We start from the raw sequence: 27422 nt of genomic DNA on the forward strand, positions 1-27422 counted from the left end.
TGACTTGATCAGCTCTTGTCCTGACGGTTGATGTACAATGTAATACTTTACCCATTTTAGTATTTTTTTTTTTTGTTCCAGTACCATTGGTTGAACTCTGTAATTAACACACAATTGTTCTTAGGTGTTTAAATTTTAACTGAAAAGTGATCCCTGTTAGGAATTTGGAAAACATTATGCTGAGTGAAATAAGCCAATCCCAAAGGGACAAATACCACTTGTTCTCCTTGATAGGTGACAACTAACTGAGCACCAAAAAGGAAACCTGTTAAAGTGAAATGAACACTATGAGAAACAGTGACTTGATCAGCCCTCACCCTGACTGTTGATGAACAGCTTAATATGTTATCCCTTTTAGTATTTTTTTTGTTTGTTCTACTTAATACTTTTGGTTGAATACTGTAATCAATACACAATTCTTCTTAAGTGCTGAAACTTAACTGAAAAGTGATCGCTGTAAAATATAAGAGACAGAGATCTTCTATCTTCTGATTCACTCCCCAAATGGCCACAGTGGCCAGGTCTGGGCCAGGCTAATGTCAGGAGCCTGGAACTCCATCTGGATCTCCCACATGGGTGTCAGGCCAAGTAGTTGGGCCATCCTCCATTGCTTTCCCAGGCTCATTAGCAGGGAGTTGAATTGTAAGTGGAGCAGCCAGTACTCCAACTGGCACCCATATGAGATTCTAGCAATGCAGGCAGTAGCTTAATCTATTGTGCCACAATGCCAGCCCCAATTGTTACTATATTCTACAGGGGGAATCCCAAGTTAATTTGCCTCTTTAGGATCTTATTCACTATTGGAATTTTTGTAATTTTCAAGGATAGGCACAAATTAGGGTACACAGATCAGCTTTACAATAGTATTTCCTTAACTCGCAAAAGTGGGTTGTTTTTGACAACTTTCAAGAATGATTGCCTAAATATAGATAATTATTTTCTATTTCAAAGTGTCCTATTTTAAGTTGGTTGTCTTGTTTCTAGTGCAATATAGAATCTAGGGTTTTCTATGGGGTTTTCCCATCAGTAAGGCCTAATTAAGTATGCACTTAGTGACTCCATTTGAAAATAGCACATTACCTCATATACTGTATGATGTTGCTTTAAAGCAATACAGGAAAAAAAAAGCAGTACAGATGTGCAACTAATGGATTATTTTAAAATCACAGGCCTGCCCCTGAACTGAGGGGATAGGAACTAGATGGCTATGAGTTTTCTTTCTGTTCTCCAGGCCATGTGATTATTCCGTATTCAGAAAAGGATACTTGACAAACCGCCTGTCACAGCTGGGTCACCATAAGCACTCATTGGAAGGACAGAGTCATTTTTATCCAGTTGATCTACAGCCATGGTGAATGCATGCTGCTCCAAAATAGCAGTATCTGCTGTGAACAGCATGATATGGGAATCTAAAAATTCCCACTGCCTCTTCCTTGACGCAGCTTAATTGCGGGACTCCTTTTAATTATGTCAACTAGAAACATACCAGAAAACAACCCTGAAAGACAAAAGGTTATTAATGATTTGTTGGAAGGTTTGCTGATCAAATGATTGAGCACAGTTTAAAGAATGTTGTTAACACTTGGGCTTGGAAGCCTCTGGGATTGCTCCTAACCTGCGTGGGCTCCTCAGAGTCCCGTCGGCCTTGTGCAGGCCCCAGCAATCTCATCTTGTTGTGCTCTAAGTTGCAGTTATCTGCTCTGTGTAGTGGCAGCTCCTTTCTGTCCAAGGTTGTTTGTCAGGAAGGACACAGTCTTTTCAATGTATTTGCTGATTGTTAAAGCATAGAATTAAAAATTTTTTTTCTTTAGATTTTTACAGTTTTTACTATAGGATAGCATATGAAGTTTTAAAAATAACAAACATGAGGAAGTTGTAATTTGTTTACAGTGGTTGAAATTTTTATAGTACCTTCTTTTATTTTCTCTCACATGCTTTCCTTGATTTTTTCCTCCAAAGTCCTAACTCACCTCTCTAAAGTCCCAGTATACCTTTTTTAATGCTTTAGGTTGGAATTACTCAAGCCTTTTTTTTTTTTTTTTTTTTTTTTTTTTTTTTGGGAAAAAAAGATTTTGTTGAAAATCCTTGGTTTACATTTTTTTTTTTTTTAATTTTGAGGGAGAAAGGGGTTGGGGAGATTTTGAGAGCGAGCTAGCTCTCATCCTGCTGGTGTACTCAGATGCCCACCATGGCTCTGGGCTCAGCTAGACCAAAGCTGGGAGCGGGGAACTTATTCTAGGTTTCCCTGTGAGTGGTCAGTCCTCAGTTGCTGCTGCTCTGCTGCCTCCCATGGTCTGCATTAGGAAGTTGGAGTCAGGAGCCAGAGTCAGGGTCAGGCATCAAACCCAGATCCTCTGATATGGGACATACCTGGCTCTTTTTTAATCTCACTTTTCTGCTGATGAGACTAGTAGGCTTGCCATAGCGAAGAAGCTTTCTCAGGGCTAATGAGAGATATATATTGTTTCTGGAATTCCAGAGATAATAACAATCAAAGAAGTATGCATAAAGCAATTGAGATTTCTTCTCCCTGCCTTCAACCCTCAGCAAGAACACTAAGCCATAGAAAGTAATCTAAATGGATAACCATGCCTTAGAAGGGCCAAGGAGGGTATGAAGTCCATGGCCTGACAGAGAAACATAAACCGGGAACTGCAGATCTAATTAATATCCAGCAAGGTGGCCCTAAGCAAATGGTTGGGGAAGCTAGTGTTGCTTTGACTCATGTAAGTGTTTTATTCATTATTGACATGGGATAGTCTAGTTAGTTAAAGCCTTAGAAAGAGGACATATACATTATTTTTGTAATACTAGAGGACTCAAAATTCTTCAGAATTTCTTCCTAATTACCAATGTGAGTTACATCTATTTGAATTTAAAATATCCATTTTGTGAAGAATAGGTGAAATTCAAAGTTTTATATTTAGAAAAGTTAACTTATAAGAATTTTACAGACTTTTCTAGAGAATTCATATGCTAAAAAATGGGAAAAGTAGAGAAACTGAGATTGATAGCCAGGGCATAGATTTTTTTTTTTTTTCTGAATTCTGAGTAGTTTATTCTCAAATCATTAGTTTTGAACCAGTTTAACATATAAAGATGACAGACATAACATTAACCACTAGGATGCACACATTCCTGTGCTGAAAGGAAACATGTTATATACACAAAAAAATTGCAACAAGTATTAAAGTATTCAAAGTGGGTTTTTTTTTTGACATTTCAGATGTAAGATATTTACAAGAAAAGTGTAAGTTTTAAAATAATTAAATAATTTCCATAGACTTTTAAAAGAATTGAGATAAATATTAGGAGACCCTGACAATCACAAGAACACTTTCCTATGTATTGAATAAGGGTATTTCTATAAAAAGGCCCAAAATAGAGTTCATATTTTGCTACTGTGAAGTATAGCAAATTACCAATACCAAAATATGCTAAAATGAACATGCATGTGGAAGTTGTAACAAAGAAAATAGTATCAGACTTTTGAATATTACAGTGTCTATGCAAGGTTTTTTCTGTGTGTTCATGAAAAAGGAACTTTCAAAAAAGCCAATATAATGGATATATCACAGAAAAAGTGGTAACCACTTAAAATCTTTTCATTCTATCATTTTTAAATGTAGCTGCAGAAGAGAAAAGAATCTAAATATAACTTTAAAATATTAGCTTATGGGCTGGCGCTGCGGCTCACTAGGCTAATCCTCCGCCTTGCGGCGCCGGCACACCGGGTTCTAGTCCCGGTTGGGGTGCCGGATTCTGTCCCGGTTGCCCCTCTTCCAGGCCAGCTCTCTGCTGTGGCCAGGGAGTGCAGTGGAGGATGGCCCAAGTGCTTGGGCCCTACACCCCATGGGAGACCAGGATAAGTACCTGGCTCCTGCCATCGGATCAGTGCGGTGCGCCGGCCACAGCACGCCGGCCGCGGCGGCCATTGGAGGGTGAATCAACGGCAAAGGAAGACCTTTCTCTCTGTCTCTCTCTCTCACTGTCCACTCTGCCTGTCAAAATATATATATATAAAAATATTAGCTTATGAATAAAAAAGTTGTGTGGTGCCTTCTTATGCATATGGATTATTAAACTGAAACAATGCACTTTTAGTATAATATATCTTAATCTCTGAACCCCCACTACTTCAGGAGGAAATTTCTCTCTCTCTGTGACAAGTCATCTTAGAAAATGAAAAGGAGAAACTGATATGTATGAATTCAAGACAAAACAATACAGTTAAAAGGCAAAAATATAAAAATAGCAGCATGTGAAATTTAAGATTGTTTTCTTAATGTTTGACTGAACCAAACACAGTATTTGCTCAAACTGGTCTACAGTTCAACACCTGAAACTAGAGATTTTTAGGAGAGGTACTTAAATATATGACATCCTTATGCCTAAATATATATTCAAATTTGCATTTTAAAACATACATATTGCACAGGTAGTGAAATATCAGCTTTCTGGTATCTCTAATGTAAAATGCAACCTTATTTAGCACATTAAACTATTACTAGTGGAAATTAATTTTACCCTAATGTTTAAAATCAATTATGCAGGACTATTGAGCATATTAATCTCAAAACATTCCTAAACAAGTTGAAAAAAAAACACAAGTACTTGAATATAGTTTATCAGAGACAAAAAGTAGGGGCCACAACTATTCCTAACTAAGGGCAGTTATGTCTTTACATATAAACTTGAGGTCTTTTACTGATCCACATGTAGAAATAAGAACTATTTACAAAACTTTGTAAGAAAATCAGATCTCCCCAAAATTTCCTACCAGATAATTTTCACTGAAAAAATGCACTAGCTGCCACACGTTCTGACAAAGCTTTTTCAAACAAAAGTCTATGCTATAGTCATTTGAATTCTAGTTTTCCCCTTTTTTCTACCCCCGCATAACCCATAACCTTCAACAATGGTCTGATAAATTCCTCTACGCAAAACTCACCACACACCCTGATATCCAGGACGTCAAAGATGGTTATAATTTCAAAATATCCACATTGCAGAATAAATCAGCACCACAGCATCATGAGTTTAGTATCATCATTTGATAATGTTAACCAATAAGAGTCTGTAACTTGTAACTATTGACCTTTAATGGGAAGCCACAGTAGCATTTTTTAAAAATGACTCAAAATTAATAAGCATTTTTAATGTTTTAAGTTGTTAAGCATTTAAACTCAAGGTCACTACGAAAACAAGGCTATCACACACACGTTTTTACCAACCACATGGGAACACACAAAGCTTTAGATAGCTGATACTGAACACTTAGGTTTTCTTTCTTTATCAAAAAAATTCTATTTCATTTGGCCACTCGCTAGATTCTTGGTTCACCAGCTTATAAAGAGTACAGTTCAGAGGCAGTGCAGCATATGCACTAGGAACCACCTGACCCTCTCTCATCTCTGGCTAGCAGCCTCAGAAAAGGAAGCTGAGGGGTGGAAGAGCCAGGCTGGCTCTGTGTGCTTTCACCTCACACATCACTGACTGGAAGCTTGCGTCATCCAGACCCGCTGGGTCACAGTCTTTTTCCTGAGGGCCGTTTTTACTCGGGTTTTAGCAGAGCTCACTCAGTTACTTTAGAAGCTGGTTCTCTTGGAGAGACAATCTGGACCTTGAAGTTCCCTGATGTGACCTTGGCAAGGGATTCGTAAAGTCCTCGCTTCTCCATGGCAAAGCTTGAGACCAGAGAGTTGCTATGAGAGGCTGTGGAATGTGAGGTGGCTGCTGCTGCTGCACCGGCAGGGTGGAAAATGTGTTTGGCTTTTGACAGGTGGAATGCTCAGCGGTTGCCAATCAGCCGGGCCCCGCTGTGCCACATGGCGCCAGAGACTGCTTTAAGCCAGCTGTGCATCTCCTTGGGGCCGTCAGCCTGTACATAGAAATTCGGGATGTTGTGAAAATTTCAAAGAGGTTGTCCCTCATCATTATGTCACTTTGCTTACATTCCTGGACTTTATGAACTTCTTTAAGTGATATTATATGGAGAGGTTCCTTTTCCAGTTCAGATTTGAAGTAGCTTATTGTGTTTTCATCCAACTGAAAATGTCTTCTCTTCCTGTTTCTCGTCACTGCTCCTTGTTTTACACAATATCCAGCTTTGATAACTGCACTATCAGGGGTGTTTAGGAGTAAAGTAAGGAAGATGGCTTTGTAACCATTTCAAATTATTTGTTGGTACTTTCACCACATTCGTTCACTTGTTTCTGAGTTGGAGTCATGATGGGAACACCACCAGCAATATCCATTCTGTAAGACGCTTGCTTTTTCCCACATTCACCTTGGCGACGTAGGTTATCAGAACTAGGCTGTGGGTCTGACTGCTTTGGTGCTGTAATTTTTATAGCTTTGTTCAGCACATTTACCACATTCTACTAGATCCTGCTGATCATTAGCTTGTAGGAAGTATTTTCTCATTTCTGCATTCATACAAAACTGAACCTAACCTTTGGCCTTAGCTTAGATGCACCACTTACCTTTGAAATATAGGTCAGTTTGATGGCTCCAACACGTGATGATCCAGAGGGTAGGTTCTGTGGACTATCAATGTACTGTACAAAACTGTCTTCTCTGGTATCCAGTATGAAGTACCTTCAAAGAAATTTCCCACTGTTTTCATTTTCTTCAATGTCAAGAAAACCACAGAAGCGATTCTGACAATCCACAGAAGGCATCTGTGGGCTTGAACATTATACAGCACCGCCAGCCCCCAGGGTGGTCACGTGACTGCCTCCCCACTCGCCTCAGCCAGCGTGGTGCTCCCAGAGCCCTACCACTGCTGCCTCCTGCCCAGTCACACCCCACTCCAGTGTGGCTGCTCTCCTCATGTCAAACTTTACCATGACCTTCGCCTAGAGCACACACATAGCCACAGTTCCAGCTCTCACAGGCATGGAGCTGCCTGGACGTTGCCCACGAAGGCCTGCCTGCACCCAGGACGTAGATTTTAAGAGAGAAGAGCAGCAAAATGCTAACAAGAAAACCTAAAAAAAAATTAAAAAATCACTAATCTTTCTGTAAGCTTTGAGAATTACCAATGTAACGTGAATTCATGGAGAATTAACTGCTATAGTGTCGCTCCTCCACGAAGAGGGGGAGCGACATAATGGTGCCATGACTCGGATAGGAAACCTAGGAGGGAAGAAGCGGGAAAATACCGAAGAGAGAGACTAGCAGAGCCTAGGGAAAAGCCGGATGGAAAAGGTGCCGGAAGAAGCTATTGAAAGCCTAGGCATAGACTCGGATACGGACTACGGGGGGAAACTGGGAGAAATCTCTAAGGTCGAAAGCGAAAGTGAAACCTAGAAGAAACTTAGACTCGGATACGGACTGTGGGGAGAAGCCAGGAGAAATGAGAGGGGAATATTGTTGGAAGAAAAGTTAGGAAACATACCGGGTAGAGAAAAATATGTTAGGGAGGATGAAGCCGCGGGGGCAGGCTGAGGCGGAGACGTAAGCCAGGTTGGAATTCTTCAAGTCAGCCCGGGGAACAAAAGGGGAAAATCTAAAACCAGAGGCGGAGACATAAGCCAGGTTGGAATCCGTCAGATTAGCCCGGGGAGCAAAAGACGGGAAGCCAAACCGGGAGCGGAGATGTAAGCTATAGGTTGCATTTCGCCAGGTTAGCCCGGGGAACTTAGACTGAAAGCCGGCCGGCGGTGTGCCGCTCCCCCGCGGAAGTGGGGAAAGTGGCAGGGGGAACCGCCCTTCCACGGAGGTGGAAGGGTCGGTAGCCAACCCGGGGAGAACCAGCAGCAAACCTGGGGAGGGCCGAGCAGACAAAAGAACAGCGCAGGGTCCTGTGTCGTTCCTCCATGAAGAGGGGGAGCGACACTATAGTAATTGTTTTCCTGCTAAAACATTTTGTGGACAAAATACATGAAACAACTAAGTTCAGGTATGTGATTCTTGAGAGAAGGTAAACAGAATACATTCACTTTGTTTGTGGAGAACTTTGCAGAATATTGATCTGTACATGTTTAAGGTAAAATCCCATAAAAGCAGTGAAAGAATCATAGGAAAGCATTGGTCTGAATAAGTAACAGGGCTCATTCCAGTCTGGGAAAAATTTATGTTACCATCTGTCAGAAGGTTCATGCCTCAGTAGTAGGAGTAAATTAAAACCAGAGTCGAGGCTGCCCTGAATACCCAAGATAATTCAGTGGGGGAAAAATAGTCTTCAAAAATCATCTTGAAGCAATTGGATATCCATATGCAAGGTGACAAAAGAATTGATTCTTGCATTGTGTTCAATTCAAAATAGATTAGACACATAAATGTAAGAGCTAGAACTGTATCACTTTTTTTTTCTTTTTAGATTTTTCTTTTCAATTTTTATTTGAGAGACAGAGATAGAATTGTCTACTGGGTCATTCCCCAAGTACCTACAATAGCCAAGGCTGGGCTGGAGCTGAAGCAGAGAATTGGGAACTGAATCTAGGTGTACCACAGGGTGGCCAGAGCCCAGCTGCTGGCATCAGGAGCCAGAGCCAGGTATCAAACCCAGGTACTCTGAGGTGGGAGGCTGGAGTCTTAACTGTTAAATTAAATGCCTGCTCTGTAGCACATTTTAAAGAAAACACTGAAGAAATTAATTCCATTATTAGTTTAGGTTAGCCCGAGTTTTTTAAAAATTTAAAAAGCACAAACTATAAAACCAAAAAGACCTAATGAGTTAATATAATTAGTTGCTTTTGCTTTTCCAAAGATGCTGTCAAGAAAATGAGATGAAACCACAGATTGGGAAAAAATATTTCCAAAATATATATTTGATAGAAGACTTTAATTCTATATATGTAAACTGCTATAACTTAATAAGGATACCAACACCACTATTTAAAAAGGGAAAAGTTAGACACTTTGCCAAAGAAGATACATGAATTGTGAGTAAGCATATGAAAAAAACTCAAGATCTTTAATCATTAGGAAAATGCAAATTGAAACCACAGTGAGGTGTCATTGTGTACCCATTAGAGTGTCTAAAATTTGAAAAGTGACAAAACCAATACCAAGGGTTGCTAAGAACATGGAACACCTAGAACTCAAAAATTACTGGCAGGAAAGTTTGGAACTTTCTTTTTTTTTTTTTTTTTTTTTTTTTCAACTTTTATTTAATAGATATAAATTTCCAAAGTACAACTTTTGAATTCTAGCGGCTTTTCCCCCATAACCTCCCTCCCACCTGCAGCCATCCCATCTCCCACTCCCTCTCCCATCCCATTCTTCATCAAAATTCATTTTCAATTATCTTTATAATACAGAAGATCAACTTAGCATATACTAAGTAAAGATTTCAACAGTTTGCACCCACACAGACACACAAAGTATAGAGTACCGTTTGAGTAGTAGTTTTACTGTTAATTTGCATAGTACAACGCATTAAGGACAGAGGTCCTACACGGGGAGTAAGTACACAGTGACTCCTGTTGTTTATTTAACAATTGACATTCTTATTTATGACGTCAGTAATCACCCAAGGCTCTTGTCATGAGCTGCCAAGGCTTTGGAAGCCTCTTGAGTTCACCAACTCCAATCTTATTTAGACAAGGCCATATTCAAAGTGGAAGTTCTCTCCTCCCTTCAGAGAAAGGTTTGGTACATTCTTATGAAGTTCGACACATATCTACCATAAAACTCAGCTGCTGGAGAGTTACACAGGAAAACATAAACATGAGTGTGCACAAATACTTGTGACTTACATGTTCATAGTAGCTTCATTTATCTTAGCCAGAAATCTAGAAACAACCCAGTCTCTGCTAGCTACTGAGTGAATTAGCATATTGTGAAATAGTCACATAATGCAGGACTGCTCATCTCCGAAAAAAGGAACGAGCTACTGATCCATACAGCAACATAGATGAATCTCATAAGCATTATGTCAGGTGAATGAAGGCAGACACGAAGGAACTCCTACTTTATGGCTTTATTTCTATGATACTCTATAAAAGATAAAGCCATAGGGACAGGAAACATATCTGGCGCCAGGGGGTAAGATCATGATAAGAAGAACCCTTGAGGGTGATAGAAATGTTCTGTCTTGACTGTGGGAATACTTACAGAATTGTATACATTGATCAAAACTTACAGAAGTATACACTTAAAATGATGATTTCTCATATATGTAAATTATCCAATAAGACTAATTATTTTAAGACATAAAATGGCATACCAAATTATGTTTAAAAGGTTTGATCTATAGAATTGTGCATTATACTTGCTGAAGGCATCCATTACACTATACTATGTGTTGCTCTTAATAAGAGCAATTTAATGGCAGCATTGGTGGATACATTGAGCCTTTGGGAAAGAGTATAAAAAAATCATAAGGGGATTTATGTAGACAGGAAAACAGGTTTTCAGTCCACTGAGATAAGTAACCCTTAAATGCTGTCATAAGCAATTAGAATATCATGAAATAGCAATGCTTATATCTTCAGATACTATGTTTTCATTTTAAAGATATATTTATTTATTTGAAAGGCAGAGTTACAGAGAGAGGGGGAGAGACAGAGATCTTCCATCCACTGGTTCATTCCCCAAATGGCCGCAATGGCTGGAGCCGGGCAGATCTGAAGCCAGGAGCCAGGAGCTTCTTTCAGGTCTCCCACATGGGTGCAGGGGCCCAACATTTGGGCCATCTTCCAGTGTTTCCCCAGGCCATAAGCATGGGGATGGATCAAAAGTGGAGAGCTGGGACTCAAACCAGCACCCATATGGGATGCCGACACTGCAGGCAGTGGCTTTACCCCTACACCACAGCACCAGCCCCAGTGTTTTCACTTTAAATGGTTAATTTAAAAAAATATATTTGAAAGGCAGGGTTACAGAGAGGGAAAGGCAGAGATCTTCCATTCACTGGTTCACTCCTCAAAAGGCCACAACATCGAGAGTTGGGCCAGTCCAAAGCCAGGACCAGAAGCTTCATCTGGGCCTCCCATGTAGGTAGCAGGGGCCCAAGCACTTGGGTCATCCTAAACTGCTTTCCCAGGCACATTAGCAGGGAGCTGGACCAGAAGTGGAACAGCCAGACTCCATCTGGTACCCAAATGGGATGCTGGCGTTGCAGGTGGCAACTTCACCTGCTGTGCCACAATACCAGCCCCATTGATAATGGCTTTGAGAAATTACTGGAAAATTCCAAGATCAGGTTGAAAAAGGCACTTTCTGGTACTGGCTCTAAGCCTTTTACTGTAGATGAGAAAATAAATACTAGTATCATTTATTTAAGTAAAGGGTGTTGGTCTTTATATACATTTCAGATGGGTGAAAATATATTTGAAAATGTTTCTGTGAAACTGCTGTAGTCTGTGAAATAGACTTTGACATGCTAGTATTTTATATTTGTATTGGTTTATTGTCTGAACATTTGTAGAAATGCAGATGTAAGTATATAACATTAGTATAAAATGCTTACTTAGGAAACCATTCACAATTATAGTGAAAACTCTATAAACTATGATTTAAACTAATTTTGAAAATCAGACACCTATTTAACCGGATATATCAAGGCTTTTGTTGCTTGCTTTAAAATAACAGATGATATGATGTGATACTTGTGGATTAAGTTCTTTGGCTTAATTTCATTTAACTCTGAGGACAGATGCTAAGAAATATTTCCCATCTAAATCTTATAAAAGTATAGCACAGCTTCAGACCTTTAGTGACAGTGTTGTAACACACCATAAAATGGCAATGCTGGTCCATAAAGATCTGTGCACCTCTATGTGCTTATCCCTGTCCTGTGTCTTTTTCTCTCTACCTCTTTTTTGCTTTGTTGAGTGATAGCAAGTGTAGACTCATAAGCTCCTGGGTTGTTTGCTTACCCCTATATTTCCAAGCACCTATCACAGAGCAATTCCCATGGCAGGTATGATGACTGAATAAGATGCTGTACTGGGCATTCAGGTACAAAAATGATGATTGAGTACTTGTTTTCAGGGAAGTCACAGTTTAGAGAAACACACAGATCAATAAATAGTTGTACAGTATGGTAAGTGTCACCAGAGTGGAGGCTTGTACAAATTACTATGACTTTCCAGAAAATGGTGGCATCTGAAAGGCTTCACAGAGAAAGTGACATCTGAGCAGAGTCTAAAATATGAAAGTGAGTTGCAAAGTGGCAAAGTGTATTCCACATGGAACCAAAGGAAAGATGTTTGGGAAATGTGGAGTGAGGAACAAGGAATAAAGTATGAGAAAATATAGCCAAAAAGATGATTGGGGCCAGTTGGTAAGACACCTCAAGAGTTTGAAATCAGTGGTTGTTTCTGAGTTGTGTTTTTTCTTTAATTTTTTTTATTTATATAAAGCAAACAAATGTTATGTAATTCATAGATTTAAGAACATAATACTTCCCAACTTACACTCCCTCCTGCCCCTGCTCCCACCCTCCCTGTTCCTTCCTTTTTGCTTTTTCTTTTAAATTTTACAATGACATACTTTCAGTTTATTTTATAATCATAGGCTTAACTACCCACTAAATAAAGAATTCAACAAGTAGTAAGTAGAAAAACCATTGTTCTGGGGCTGGCACTATGGCGTAGTAGGTTAAGCCTCTACCTGTGAAATTGGCATGCCATATGGGTGCTGATTTGAGTCCCAGCTGCTTCGTGTCGGATCCCTCTCTCTGCTAATGGCCTGGGAAAGCAATGGAAGACAGCTCAAGTGCTTGGGCCCCCGCACCCATGTGGGAGACCCAGAAGAGGCTCCTGGCTTCAGATTGGCCCAGCTCAAGCCATTGCAGCCATTTGGGGAGTGAACTAGCAGATGAAAGACTCTTTCCCTCCCTCCCTCCCTCCCTCCCTCTCCCTGTAATTCTGCCTTTCAAATGAATACATCTTTTTTTTTTTAAAAAAAGAAAAAACCATTGTTCCTCAAGAGTATAGAAAAGGGTATACTTTGAGATTTCAAATCTTGAAATGTCAGCTTAGCTCATAAGCATTACATATTTTGGGTACTCTATATTAGTCACCACAAATCAGGGAAAATATATTGTCTTTTTGGGACTGACTTATTTCACTAAGAACGGTGATTTCCAGTTATATCCATTTTGTTGTAAAAGGCAGGATTTCAATATTTTTTAAGGCTAAGTGGTATTCCATAGTGTATATATACCACATTTTCTTTATTCAGTTATCAGCTGCTGGATATCTGGGTTATTTCCATATATTAACTATTGTGAATTGAGCTATAATAAAAAGGGGGTACAGGGTCCTGCGCTGTGACGTAGCGGGTAAAGCTGCTGCCTACAGTGCTGGCGTCCCATATGGGTACCAGTTCAAGTCCCAGCAGCTCCACTTCTGATCCAGCTCTGTGCTATGGCATGGGAAAACAGTAGAAGATGGCCCCGGTCCTTAGGCCCCTGCACCCACATGAGTGACCTGGAAGAAGCTTTTGGCTCCTGGCTTTGGATTGGTGCAGCTCTGGCTGTTGCATCAATTTGGGGGTGAAGCAGTGGATGGAAGAACTCTCTCTCTCCCTCCCTCTCCCCCTCCCCCTCTCCCCCTCTCTCCCCCTCTCTCCCCCTCTCTCCCCCTCTCTCCCCCTCTCTCTTCCTCTCTCTCCCTCTCTTTCCTTCTCTTTCCTTCTCCCTCCCCCTCTCTCCCTCTCCCTCCCTCCCTCTCTCTCCTTCTCTCTCCCTCCCTCTCCCTCCCTCTCCCCCTCCCCCTCCCACTCCCTGCCTCTCTTTCTCTCTCTGTGTAACTCTTTCAAATAAAATACAATAAATCTTTAAAAAAAAAAAAGTGGGGGGAGTGATACAGATAACTTTTCATATGCTGATTTCATTTTGTTTGGTAAATTCCCAGGAATGGGATGGCTGAGTTATATGGTAGGTTTTTAGATCTTTGAAGAATCTCCACTGCTTCCCTAGGCCATAGCAGAGAACTGGATTAGAAGTAGAGCAGCTGGGACTCGAACTGCCGCCCATGTGGGATGTCGGCATTGCAGGCAGTGGCTTTACCTGCTATGCCCAAAGCTATTTTGATTACAACTGCCCTGTGGAATGTCATGAAATCTGGTATTGTGATGCCTCCAGCTTTGTTTTTGTTGTTTAAGATTGCTTCAGCTATTCATGGTCTCTTGTGTTTCCATGTGAATTTTGGCACCATTTTTTTCTAGACCATAAAAAATGTTGTTGGTATTTTGAGATCACACTGAATCTTGTAAATTGTGTTTGGTAGTATGGACATTTTGATGATATTAATTATTCCAGTGTACAAACATATAGATGATTTTTTCCATTCTTTTGTGCCTTCTATGTCTTTAATGTTTTGTAATTTTCCTCATAGAGATCTTTCACCTCCTTAGTTAAATTTATTCCAAGGTATTTTTTTGTAGCTATTGTAAATGGTCTTACAATTCTTTCAAATTCTTTCTGATCTACAAATTCTTTTTCAGCCATGTATTATCTGTGGATATACATGGCATTGATTTTTGTGTGTTGATTTTATATCCTGCCACTTAATCAACTCTTATGAATTCCAATAGTCTCTTTGTGGAGTCATTTGGTTTCCCTATATATAGGATCCTTGTATCTGCAAACAGGGATAATTTGATTTCCTCCTTTTCAATTTGTATTCCTTTGATTTCTTTTCCTTGCCTAGTGGTTTTGGCTAAAATTTCCAGCACTATTTTGATAGCCATTCTGAGAGTGGGCATCCTCATCTGGTTCCAGATCTTAGTGGAAATGCTTCCAGTTTTTCCTTTTTTTTTTCCAGATTGCAGAAATTCTCTTTTATTCCTTTTTTTAATAGAAGACTTTTATTTAATAAATGTAAATTTCATGAGTACAACTTTTGGATTATAAGGATTCTTCCCCTCATACCTGCCCTACCATCCCCAAACCATCCCACCTGCTACTCCCTCTCCCATCCCATTCTTCAATAAAATTTATTTTTAATTATCTTTATATACAGTAGATCAACTCTGTACTAAGTAAAGATTTTCAACAGTTTGCACCCACACAGACACACAGTATAAAGTACTGTTTGAGCCAGTGCCACGGCTCACTAGGCTAATCCTCTGCCTTGCGGCGCCAGCACACCGGGTTCTAGTCCTGGTTGGGGCGCCGGATTCTGTCCCGGTTGCTCCTCTTCCAGGCCAGCTCTCTGCTGTGGCCAGGGAGTGCAGTGGAGGATGGCCCAAGTGCTTGGGCCCTGCACCCACATGGGAGACCAGGAGAAGTACCTGGCTCCTGCCATTGGATCAGCGCGGTGCGCCGGCCGCGGCAGCCATTGGAGGGTGAACCAACAGCAAAGGAAGACCTTTCTCTCTGTCTCTCTCTCTCACTGTCCACTCTGCCTTTCCAAAAAAAAAAAAAAAAAAAAAGGACTGTTTGGAGACTAGTATTACTATTAATTCTCTTAGTACAGCACATTAAGGACAGAGGTCCTACGTGGGGAGCAAATGCACAGTGACTCCTGTGGTTGATTTAACAGTTGACCTCTTGTTTATGACGTCAGTGATCACCTGAGGCTCTTGTCATGAGCTGCCAAGGTTCTGGAAGCCTCTTGAGTCCACAAACTCCGACATTATTTAGACAGGGCCATAATCAAAGTGGAAGTTCTCTCCTCCTTTGAGAGAAATGTACCTCCTTCTTTGATGGCCCCTTCCTTCCACCAGGATCTCACTCACATAGATCTTTCGTGTAGGTCATTTTTGGCCACTGTGTCTCGGCTTTCCATATCTGAAATGCTCTCGTGGGATTTTTAGCAAGATCCGAATGCTTTAAGGGATGATTCTGAGGCCAGAGTGCTGTTTAGGGCATTTGTCATTCTATGAGTCTGTTGTGTGGCCTTCCAGCTTTTCCTTACTCAGTATGATGCTGGCTGTGGGTTTGTCATATATTGCATTGATTGAGTTAAGGAATGTTCCTTCTATACCCAATTTGCTTAAGGTTTTTTATCATGAAAGAGTGTTGTATTTTATCAAATGTTTTCTCTGCATCTATTGAGATAATCACATGGTTTTGATTTTTCAGTTTGTTAATGTGATGTCTTGTACTTATTGATTTGCATAGCATTGTTTTAGCAACTTATATTTTTTTTATTAAAACATACAAAAAAGTCTGAAATCATTTACATATAGCTCAAAAGTTTTTCACAGTACAAACACTCAGAATAATTTCTAGAGCCTTCCAGATGTTTAAACCAGTCATTCCTTGTCCCCTAGGATAGCCATTTTATTGGTTTCTGACACTATACATTTTGACTTTTATGTAAATGAGATTTTACTGTCATCTGTCTTGGTTCTCTTGATCAACATTATATTTGTGAGATTCATCCATGTTGGCTGGCGCCGCGGCTCACTTGGCTAATCCTCTGCCTGCGGCACCGACACCCCGGGTTCTGTCCTGGTTGCTCCTCTTCCAGTCCAGCTCTCTGCTGTGGCCCAGGAAGGCAGTGGAGGATGGTCCAAGTGCTTGGGCCCTGCACCCGCATGGGAGACCAGGAGGAAGCACCTGGCTCCTGGCTTCGGATGGGCGCAGCGCGCCAGCCATAGCAGCCATTTTGAGGGTGAACCAACGGAAAAGGAAGACCTTTCTCTTTCTCTCTCTCTCACTGTCTAACTCTGTCAAAAAAAAAAATAAAAAAAAAAGATTCATCCATGTTGTATGTATATAGCAGAAGTTTGTTTACTTTGATTGCTATAAGTTAGTTATTCCACTGGCAATGTACCACACTTTATTTATTCTTTTCTGTTGAACATTTGAGGTTATTTGCAGGTGTTTACTGTTAGAAATAGTACTGCCGTGAACATTTTTATATATGCCTTTTGGTAACATGGATATGCATTTCTGTTGAAGACCCAAACCAGTGCCCCTATGGGATGCCATCACTGCAGGTGTTGGCTTTACTTGCTACGCCATGGTGCTGGCCCCTAGAAAAGAGATATTTAACTTAAACATAATTCAACCCAATACCTTGTCTTATAGTTCATTCTCTTGTGTCCTGCTAAAAATGGTTTTTGGTTACTCTGCAGAGAATAAAACATATATACTAATGATTAAAATTTCTCAGCTACACTGGAAGTTAAAAGGCAATTACTGTCTATGTTAGGGATCTCCAAGACCATCCCAGGGTTTAGTGACCCACTATGATGACTCACAGGACTCAGCATATTCTTGTACTCATGCAGTGAAGGAATTCAAAGCTGAACCATCAGAGGGAAATCATCAGTTGGAGTCTAGAGGAAACTATGTACAAGTTCCCACGAGTCTTTTTCCAGTGGAGTCACATGGGACTTGGCTTAATTCCTGCACCAACTAGCGGAGACTACACATGGAAGATGTTAGAGACTCCATGTACGAGGCTTCCACTGGGAACTGGTCATATAGGCACTGTCAGCATAGCATATACAAAAATTCCAGACTTTAAAAGGAAAGCAGATGTTGAATCTTCCATGGAAGGACAGTATAGATTTCTGCTTATTTAGGTCTTCATTAATTTTTCTCAATAATGTTGTAATTTTCTTTTTGGGAGTCTTGGATTTGCCTATCTTTTATTGTATGTATCCCTGATATTTGATGGCTTATGCATTTGCAAACAGTACCATTTTAAATTTTCGTTTTCTATTTGTTGATAGAAATAAAATTGAAATTTTGTATATTTTCCTTTAATCCAATGATTTGTACACTCTTATTTTTTTCTCTAAAGATTCATTTCATTTATTTGAAATACAGAGTTACAGAGAGAGGTAGAGCCAGAGACAGAGGTCTTCCATCCACTGGTTCACTCCCCAAATGACTGCAATGGCCAGAGCTGAGCTGTTCCAAATCCAGGAGCCAGGAGCTTCTTCTGGGTCCCCCACACAGGTGCAGGGGCCCAAGGAGTTGGGCCATCTTCTGCTTTCCCAGGTCATAGCAGAGAGCTGGATTGGAAGTGGAGCAGCCGGGACTCGAACTGGCACCCATATGGGATACCGATTCTGCAGGCCAGGGCTTTAACTCACTGTACCACAGGGCTGGCCCCTGTACATGTTATTTTTAAAGTGAGTTATTTATAGTATGTATTACATTGAATTTTCTCTTACATAATTATTTAATGTTTTCTTGTTCCTTCCTTCATCTTTTGTCTTCTGTCTTTTTTCCCCTCTCTCCCTCATTCCTTTCCTTCCATATCATTATTAGTCTACCTTCACCCCCAGCTGCTTACGCTAACTGCCAGGTCCAGCAAAATGTTCTGTGGAAGAGATGATAGCTATATTTGTCTTATTCCTAGTCTTTGGGAAAGCTTTTATGAACATTAAAAATGGGGATGTCTATAGGTTTTCTGTGGATATTCTTTATCACTGTAAGGATGTTCCTTCTATTCATAGTTGGCTAAAAGGTTGGTTGTACTTCATTTTGAATGTTTTATACTTTATTATATATGTTTTTCCTGCATCTGTTGATGATCATGTGACTTCTACCTAATGTGATTATAATTATTAACTTTTAATCAAAGGTTTTTAATTTTGAGTCTCTTTTATGGGTATTTCTTTCTGTGTTCTAAGAAATCTGTGTGATTTTCCATCTCAAATTAATTTTTTGTGTATGTGTGAGATATATGGCTACAGGCTTTTTTTTATACCATAATATAATTGTTCCAGAACAATTGTTGAAAAGACTTTTTTCTTCCCCATTGGATTGCATTGTTGCCTTTTGTTGAAATACAAATGACCATATAGATGTGGGCCTATTTCTTGGACAGTGATTGACTTTTAAATATTGAACTAACCTTGCATTACTGAATTAAGCCCCATTTGGTCATGTTGTATTGTCTTTTTTATATATGGCTAAGTTGGATTCTAATATTTGAATAGGGATTTTGCATTGAGTTCATGGGGGAAGATTGGTTTATAATTTTTCTTGTAATTTTCATGTCAGAGTTTGCTAGCAAGGTTATGCTAGGCTTATAACAGAAGTTGTAAAGTGTTCCTTTCTTGTTTTCTGTAAGAATCTGTAAATGTATTATTCATGATTCCATCTAGATCTGAAGTTTCCTTTGTGAAGTTTTAATGTGGATTAGGTTTCTTTAATAGAAAAATGTCACCTTCATTTAAATTGTCATATTTATTTTAAAAGTTGATCATAATATGTCTTTTTTAAAGATTTATTTGAAAGGCATTGTTAGGGAGGAGGGAGGGAGGGGGAGAGAGGGAATAAGAGTGAGAATGAGAATGAGAATCTTCCATCCACTGGTTAACTCCCCAAATGGCTACAATGGCTAGGGCTGGGCCAGACCAAAGCCAAAAGCCAGGAGCTTCTTTAGGGTTTCCCATGTGGTTGCAGGGGCCCAAGTACTTATTCCATTGATTTCCCAGGCCATTAGTACAAAGCTGGATTGAAAGTTGAACAGCGGGGCCTCAAACCGGCATCCAATGTGGGATACTGGTGTTGCAAGTGGCGGCTTTACCTGCTGTGCCACAACATTACCCCTCATAATGTCTGTCTTTTTAAAAAAGATTTCTTTATTTCAAAATCAGAGTTAGAAAGAAATGGAGGAATGACAACTAACTGAGCACCAAAAAGGAAACCTGTTAAAGTGAAATGAACACTATGAGAAACGGTGACTTGATCAGCCCTTGCCCTGACTATTGATGAACAACTTAATATGTTATCCCTCTTAGTATTTTTTTTGTTTGTTCTACTTAATACTTTTGGTTGAATACTGTAATCAATACACAATTCTTCTTAAGTGCTGAAACTTAACTGAAAAGTGATCGCTGTTAAATATAAGAGTGGGAATAAGAGAGGGAAGAGATGTGCAATTCCAGACATGCTCAAGCTGACTTACCTCAAACGGTAGAGTTAGAAACATACCAGGGGATTCCAATTCAATCCCATCAAGGTGGCATGTACCAATGCCATCTCACTAGTCTAAGTGATCAATTTCTGTTCACAATTGATCATAATGATAGGACTAAGAACCAAAGGGAGCACACAAATAAGACTAGTGTCTGCAAATACTAGCTGATAGAATAAAAAAGGGAGAGAACGATCCAACATGGGAAGTGAGATACACAGCAGACCCATAGAATGGCAGATGTCCTAAACAGCACTCTGGCCTCATAATCAGCCCTTAAGGCATGCAGATCCGGCTGAAAAGCCCATGAGAGTATTTCAGGCATGGAAAGCCAAGCAACTCTGAAAAAAAAAAAAAAAAACCTTAAATGAAAGATCTCTGCGAGTGAGATCCCAGTGGAAAGAACGGGTCATCAAAGAAGGAGGTACCTTTCTCTGAAAGGAGGAGAGAACTTCCACTTTGACCATGGCCTTGTCTAAATATGTTCAGAGTCGGTGAACTCAGGGGGCTTCCATAGCCTTGGCAGCTCATGACAAGAGCCTAGGGTGATTACTGATGCCATAACTAAGAGTGTCAATTTGTTAAGTCAACAACAGGAGTCACTGTGCACTTACTCCTCATGTAGGATCTCTGTCCTTAGTGTGCTGTACATTGAAATTTAATGCTATAAGTAGTACTCAAACAGTATTTTTCACTTTATGTTTCTGTGTGGGTGCAAACTGTTGAAATCTTTACTTAATGTATGCTAAACTGATCTTCTGTATATAAAGAGAATCGAAAATGAATCTTGATGTGAATGGAAGGGGAGAGGGAGTGGGAAAGGGAAGGGTTGTGGGTGGGAGGGACGTTATGAGGGGGAAGCCATTGTAATCCATAAGCTGTACTTTGGAAATTTATATTCATTAAATAAAAGTTAAAAAAAAAAAGAAATGGAGGGACAGAGAAAGGAGAGCGAGAGAGAGAGAGAGAGAGAGATGGATGGTTATATTCCATCTGCTGGTTACTTCCCATTTATTGTAAGATATTAGTTCAGTTATGGAGGTTGAGAGATCCCACAGTTGCTGCTTAAAAGCTGGAGACTTGGTTCACCACATCAAATGTTGTTCTTGTCTAGAAATGCCCTCACAGACATACCCAGAAATAGTGTTTAATCAGGTATCTGGGCATTTCATGACCTAGTCAGGCTGACACATCACATTAACTATGACAAGTTCCTTCTTTGGGGATTATATCTGACAGAGCCTAGACTTTTTAGACAGTTATAAATGGCATGTTTTTCTGTAAGGAAAAAACTCAAGATCATTTTTTAAGATCTCATAATGAGTCATAAGAAGAGTCGGGACATGTCTGTATAGCCCTGCAGTCAACCTTGAGGCCTGCTTACCAAAATAATTGTAATTGTATCCATAGGTATAATCAGTATTCTTCTAATTGTATTAAGTAGACTTAATGAATGTTATTTTTCTATTGATCATGGAAATCATTCTGTACAAAGAGGCATCATAAAGTACATGAAAAATGCACATTATCTCTAAGTTATATTTTCCATGAACTTTTTGAAATCCTCTTGCATCATTGGGTATTCTAGGAGATTCCTGAGGGGAGGGGTAGAGGCAATATCCTGAGTTTTCATTTTGTTAGAAGTTTCTAAAGACCTGATAAAACTTCTCAAAAAAAAGGTTCCTAGGAACCTAAAGGGCAGTGATTATAGTATTGATAATGCCCTATGAATGCAAGGACCATGTCCTGTTATTGTCATCCCTGAAGTAGCTAATATATAATAGGTGCTCACTAATATTGTTTGATTGAGCCAAGGATATAGATAATTTGATGAAAATAAAGAAATTCGGTTGTTTGACATAAAGGAGACAACTCATCTTTAAAGGGTCAAAAAATTTATTGGAACTGACCAGTGTTCTTATAAGAAGTAGAAACATATTAAGTGAAATGGGTTCAGAATTGTATCAGTACACATTTCTGACACAGCTAAAGATCCAAGTCCCACTCATTGATCAACCTTTCTAGAACAGTCTTTCTTTCTTTCTTTGGACAGGCAGAGTTAGAGAGAGAGAGAGAGAAAGAGAGAAAGGTCTTCCTTCTGTTGGTTCACCCCCCCCCCCAAATGGCCGCTACAGCCAGTGCGCTGCACCAATCCGAAGCCAGGAGCCAGGTACTCTTCCTGGTCTTCCATGCAGGTGCAGGGCCCAGGGACTTGGGCCATCCTCCACTGCCCTCCCAGGCCACAGCAGAGAACTGGACTGGAAGAGGAGCAACCAGGACAGAACTGACGCCCTAACCGGGAGTAGAACCTGGGGTGCTGGCACCGCAGGTGGAGGATTAGCCTAGTGAGCTGCGGCGCCGGCCTCTAGAACAGTCTTTCTAATGATTGAACCATATGATAGGAACTTCTTTTGCTCTGTTAATCTTCTCTTCTTTGATTCCTCTAATATCTCTATCACTTCTTAGCCAAGGGAAATGTCTCACCTGTGCTCATACCATCCTTCCCTGCCTCTTCTCAGAATTAATTGCATCTCCTTCTTTCAGTTTCTTTTTTTAAAGATTTATTTATTTTATTTGAAAGATTTCATTTTATTTGAAGGGCACAGTTAACAGAGGGAGAGAGAGATCTTCCATCCACTGGTTCACTCCCCAAATGGCCACAACAGCTGGAGCTGGGCCAGGCTGAAGCCAGGAGCTAGGAGTTTCTTCCAGGTCTCCCACATGGGTGGAGGGGCCCAAGCACTTGGGCCATCTTCCTTTGCTTTTCCAGGTGCATTAGCAGTGAGCTGGATTAGAAGTGAAGCAGCCAGGACTTGAGCCAGGCCATAAGGGGTGCTGGTGTTGCAGGCAGCAGCTTAATTCACTACGCCACAGCGCCAGCCCCCCTCTTTCAGTCCTGTAGTTTTACTTTTTTGATTTAGTGGCATGTGTTCTTTTGCCACTGTTTTCAAGGCTTTCCCGCCCTTCAAAATACTGAAAAGCCTTCCCTAGACTCTTTTCAAGCTACCATCCTGACTTTGTCTTCCCCACTTTGCCATCAAAATTAGATAAGTTTTTGTTCATTTCTTCTATTTATTACCGGATGCAGCACCCTCTTCTCCATCCTTTTTCTTTTTGACTTCTGTGCAATCTTTGACATTCTCTTCCTGACTGCTTGGATAGTTTCCTGTAGTAGTAGGCAGTCAGCTGTTGCTATTGTTTAAGAAAAAAACGTCTTCTTCTGAATGAGAGAGACAAACAGTGGTAACTGGGGCCCTTAAATAGCCTTTTTTATGACTTAATTGACAACCAAATGAGGAAGTATAGTTTTTGTGTTTTGAGAAATCCAGTTGACACTTAAAAATGCCAAATCAAGAAATGGAAACCAGGGTCGGTGTTACAGTGCAGCAGTTAAGATACTGCCCTGGAATCCTGGCTTCTGATCGAGCTCCCTGCTAATGCCCTGGGAAAGCAGCAAAAGATGGCCTAAGTGTTTGGGCCCTGCCACCCACATGGGAGACCTGGATGAAACTCCTGGCTTCTACCTGGCCTAGTCCTGACATTGTAGTCATTAGGAGAGTGAACCAGCAGATGGAAGATCTCTCTCTCTCTCTGCCTTTCAAATAAATAAATTTTTAAACAATAAAAACAAATGGAAACTATAAGTAGTTAACCGTAAGGGTAGTGCTGAGGAATAATTGTGTGCTTGCACACTGCAACACTGTTGGCAAAGGCATTGTAGCTTCACTGACCTTCCAGACTAGCAAATCCAGAAGGTGGCTGTGTCATTCCCTTAAATACACCTTTCAGCATTGTGAGTGAAGTTCCAAGTTCTTCTCACCTGAGATAATTAGGATACTACTTCTACTAGAGAAAACCAATGGGCCCATTGTCTGCTTGCCTATGGAAAGGAGGAGCCTCTTAGTGCAGTGTGTGGACTGCTATGGAGGTGCAGTCATCTTTGTGGTCTGTGACCAAAAAGGCGAGAACTTGGAGTAGGATTGAAATCAGGGGCATTAAGTGGGATCGTGTCCATAAAGCACCTACAGCAGAAGAGTAAGTTCCCAAGGAGAACCAATTGCATAAAAACTTTTCTTGATTTTTCCTTCCTTTTCTTCAGCGGCACCATGGCTCTAGGTAGGGGACTGATCTTCCCTAAACTTTTCCTGATAGTAGTCATCTATTTATGCTCTGGCAACTATTATGTAAGATACTGTGTGTCCATGGAATTAGCTTGTTCAGTCTGTTTACCAGACTTAAGGATGCTGCAGAGAACCTGGAATCTTGAAGTGGGGAATTCTTTCATCTCAAAAAGTAAAATTTGAATCTTTGAGGTGTCACTCAACAATTAGCCTGAAAACTCTGTATTGCAGTTAATAAAGGAAAGGGCAGATGTACACAGCCTGTAATGACCTCTTGAATCAGCCATGTAGTCACAATCATATATGTATGTTGTAACACTGGTAATGGTGTCTTTAACTTCAAAAGGAAGTGACATAGCATTATAGCAAGAGTTGAATTGAGTCTATAATTCTTATTTTTCTTTAGATTTATTTATTTATTTGAAAGGCAGAGTTACAGAGAGGCAGAGAGAGAAGAGGGAGGGAGGGAGGCGGGGAAGGATGGAGTGAGGGAGGGAGGAAGAGAGAGAGATGGATGTCTTCCATCTGCTTCCATCTGGTGGTTCATTCCCCAAATGGCCATAATGGCCAGAGCTGTACCGATCCAAAGCCAGGAGCCAGGAGCTTCTTCTGGGTCTCCCACACAGGTGCAGGGACCCAAGAACTTGGGCCATCTTCTACTGCTTTCTCAGGCCATAGCAGAGAGCTGGATCAGAAGTGGAGCAGCCAGGACTCAAACTGGTGCCCATATGGGATGTGGGCACTGAAGGTAGTGGCTTTACCTGACATGCCACAGTGTTGGCTGCTGTAATTCTTATTTTATTAAATGTTTAGTACTATAAAAGAAAGCCTCAGAGTTTCTCTCCTTACTTTCTAGGTAAGTAAATTTATTTGTAGGTGGAGAATCTAGTTAAGATATTTCTGTATAATTATAAAATAGGGAGAGCTACTGTATTTCTGCCTCATTTTCTTTAAAATGTAAATGTCCTCTGTGAATATTAGTGGTTTAAAAGGTCTGCATTAATCTTATTGAAGTGTAATCACTGGTTGCCTAGCTGAATTGCTAATTTATGCCAGGGCTAATTATATTTTTTTTTTTATTTTTTATTTTTTATTTCTTTGACAGGCAGAGTGGACAGTGAGAGAGAGAGACAGAGAGAGAAAGGTCTTCCTTTGCCGTTGGTTCACCCTCCAATGGCCGCCGCTGCAGCCGGCGCACCGTGCTGATCCGATGGCAGGAGCCAGGATCCAGGTGCTTTTCCTGGTCTCCCATGGGGTGCAGGGCCCAAGCACCTGGGCCATCCTCCACTGCACTCCCTGGCCATAGCAGAGAGCTGGCCTGGAAGAGGGGCAACCGGGACAGAATCCGGCGCCCCGACCGGGACTAGAACCCGGCGTGCCGGCGCCGCAAGGTGGAGGATTAGCCTATTGAGCCACGGCGCCGGCCCAAGGGCTAATTATAAAGACAGATTTATTTTATTAAACCTTAAGTTATATACAGAATTTATTCCACTTATGGAATGACTGTTTTGTTTTTATAACAGAAAACTTCTGTTTGATGTTTTGACAGGCTAAGGTAAAAACTTTGAGACTTTGACATACGAAAGTGCCTTTAAGGGACATATTTTATATGATTTATATAGAAAATCAGGTGGTTTATTATGGATGATGAAGGAACTCATGGGCTAAAATCAGTAAATATTTTTCCCCAAAAGGTACTTAATAAAATGTCTCCAACATCCTTAAAGATTGCACTAAGACAACTCACGGAGGGGTCTTCAAAGACCTTGGAAGAAGTATTAACTATGGAATATCGACTAAGTCAAGCTTGTATGGTAAGAATTTTTTTTTCTTCCTGTATGGTTACATTTATTCTTCCAAATTTCCAAATAAAGTATACCTATGAAGATCATAGCATGGCTAGGATGTTTTGCAAAGCGGGTTTGTCCTCTCCACCAAAGAGTACACAAATGAAATCTAAAGAAACAAACAGCACAAGCACAACCCAAACAAATATAGCCACACTCTTACTACTCACTGTAACAGCTCGACTGGCCAGTCATTGTGTAGGTTTCTTAGTCTGTGTGATATCTGAGTTCTCCCTGCCTCGTTTATTTAACTTTTTTTCAAAGATTTATTTATTTTAAAGGCAGAGTTGTAGAGAGGCACAGGCAGAGAGAGAAAGAGAGGTCTTCCATCCACTGATTCTTTCCCCAGATGGCTGTAAGAGCTGAAGCTGTGCCGATCTAAAGCCAGGAGCCTGGAGCTTCCTCCAGGTCTCCCACGCCAGTGCAGGGGCCCAAGCAATTTGGGCATCTTCTACTGCTTTCCCAGGCCCTAGCAGAGAGCTGGGTCGAAAGTGGAGCAGTGGGGACTCAAACTGGCACCCATATGGGATGCCAGCACTGCTGGTGGTGGCTTCACGCACTACATCGCAGTGCCAGCCCCTTATTTAATTATTTTTAGAGATTTATGTATAGAGAGAATTTTCTATCTGCTGTTTACCACCACCATGACCACCCCCAATGGCCACAATGTATGGGGCTAGGCTGATCCAAAGGTAGGAGCCAGAGACTTATCTGGGTCTCTCACATGGATGCAGAGGCCCAGCTATTTGGGCCATCTTTTGCTGCTTTCCCAGGCACGCTAGCAGGGAGCTGGATTGAAAGTGGAGCAGCTGGGACTTGAATCAGTGCCCATATGGGATGCCAGTGCTGCAGGCGACAGCTTTTGCTGCTGTACCACAGAGCCAACCCCTATTTAATTTTTTTAAAAGACTTATTTATTTGAACGGCAGAGTCACAGTGAGAGAGGGAAAGACAGAGATCTTCCATCCAGTGGTTTACTCCCCAAATGGTCAAATGGCTGCAACAGCCAGAACTGGGCTGTTCCAGAGCCAGGAGCTTCTTCCAGGTCTCCCAGTGGGTGGCAGAGGCCCAAGCACTTGGCCCATCCTCTACTGCTTCCCCAGCACATTAGCAGGGACTTGGATTGGAAGTGGAACAGCTGCTACACCACCAATGCAAGCCCCCTCCATGCCTCCAGTGGCTTACATTGATTCTTTGAGGCCCAGGGCTGCTTTGCCTACCTATTTGCAAACCTTTGTCTAACTCCAACACTTTTTTTTTTTTTCGATAGGCAGAGTGGACAGAGAGAGAGACAGAAAGGTCTTCCTTTTTCCATTGGTTCATGCCCCAGTGGCTGCTGCGGCCGGCGCACCGCGCTGATCTGAAGCCAGGAGCCAGGTGCTTCTCCTGGTCTCCCATGGGGTGCAGGGCCCAAGCATTTGGGCCATCCTCCACTGCACTCCCGGGCCACAGCAGAGAGCTGGACTGGAAGAGGAGCAACTGGGACAGAATCCGGCACCCCGACCGGGACTAGAACCCAGTGTGCCAGCGCCGCAGGCGGAGGATTAGCCTAGTGAGCCGCGGTGCCAGCCTAACTCCAGCACTTTTAAGTGCACCTGAGGAGCATCTGTTCCCAACTCCCCTCCAGGCTTTTACCCATCTTTACAGTGGTCTGAATGTGA

The 27422-nt window shown here is 41.1% G+C and overlaps 1 protein-coding gene and 1 pseudogene across 4 annotated transcripts in view; one reads left to right on the top strand and one right to left on the bottom strand.

Moving 5' to 3' along the window:
- The window catches only part of HIBCH (3-hydroxyisobutyryl-CoA hydrolase), a 104626-nt gene that overhangs the window by 70071 nt on the left and 7133 nt on the right, over positions 1 to 27422 (top strand). For all 4 annotated transcript variants that reach the window (XM_002712340.6, XM_089330189.1, XM_089330190.1 and 1 more), the window contains one exon: positions 25609 to 25728. In XM_002712340.6, the coding sequence (XP_002712386.2) occupies positions 25609 to 25728 (120 nt within the window). The remainder of the gene's footprint in view (positions 1 to 25608; positions 25729 to 27422) is intronic.
- LOC149127334 (pleckstrin homology domain-containing family A member 1 pseudogene) lies at positions 5332 to 6822 on the bottom strand (annotated as a pseudogene).

This window comes from Oryctolagus cuniculus, chromosome 3, assembly GCF_051225735.1.
Source record: "Oryctolagus cuniculus isolate XC-2025 breed Fujian yellow rabbit chromosome 3, ASM5122573v1, whole genome shotgun sequence".
Taxonomy (NCBI): domain Eukaryota; kingdom Metazoa; phylum Chordata; class Mammalia; order Lagomorpha; family Leporidae; genus Oryctolagus; species Oryctolagus cuniculus.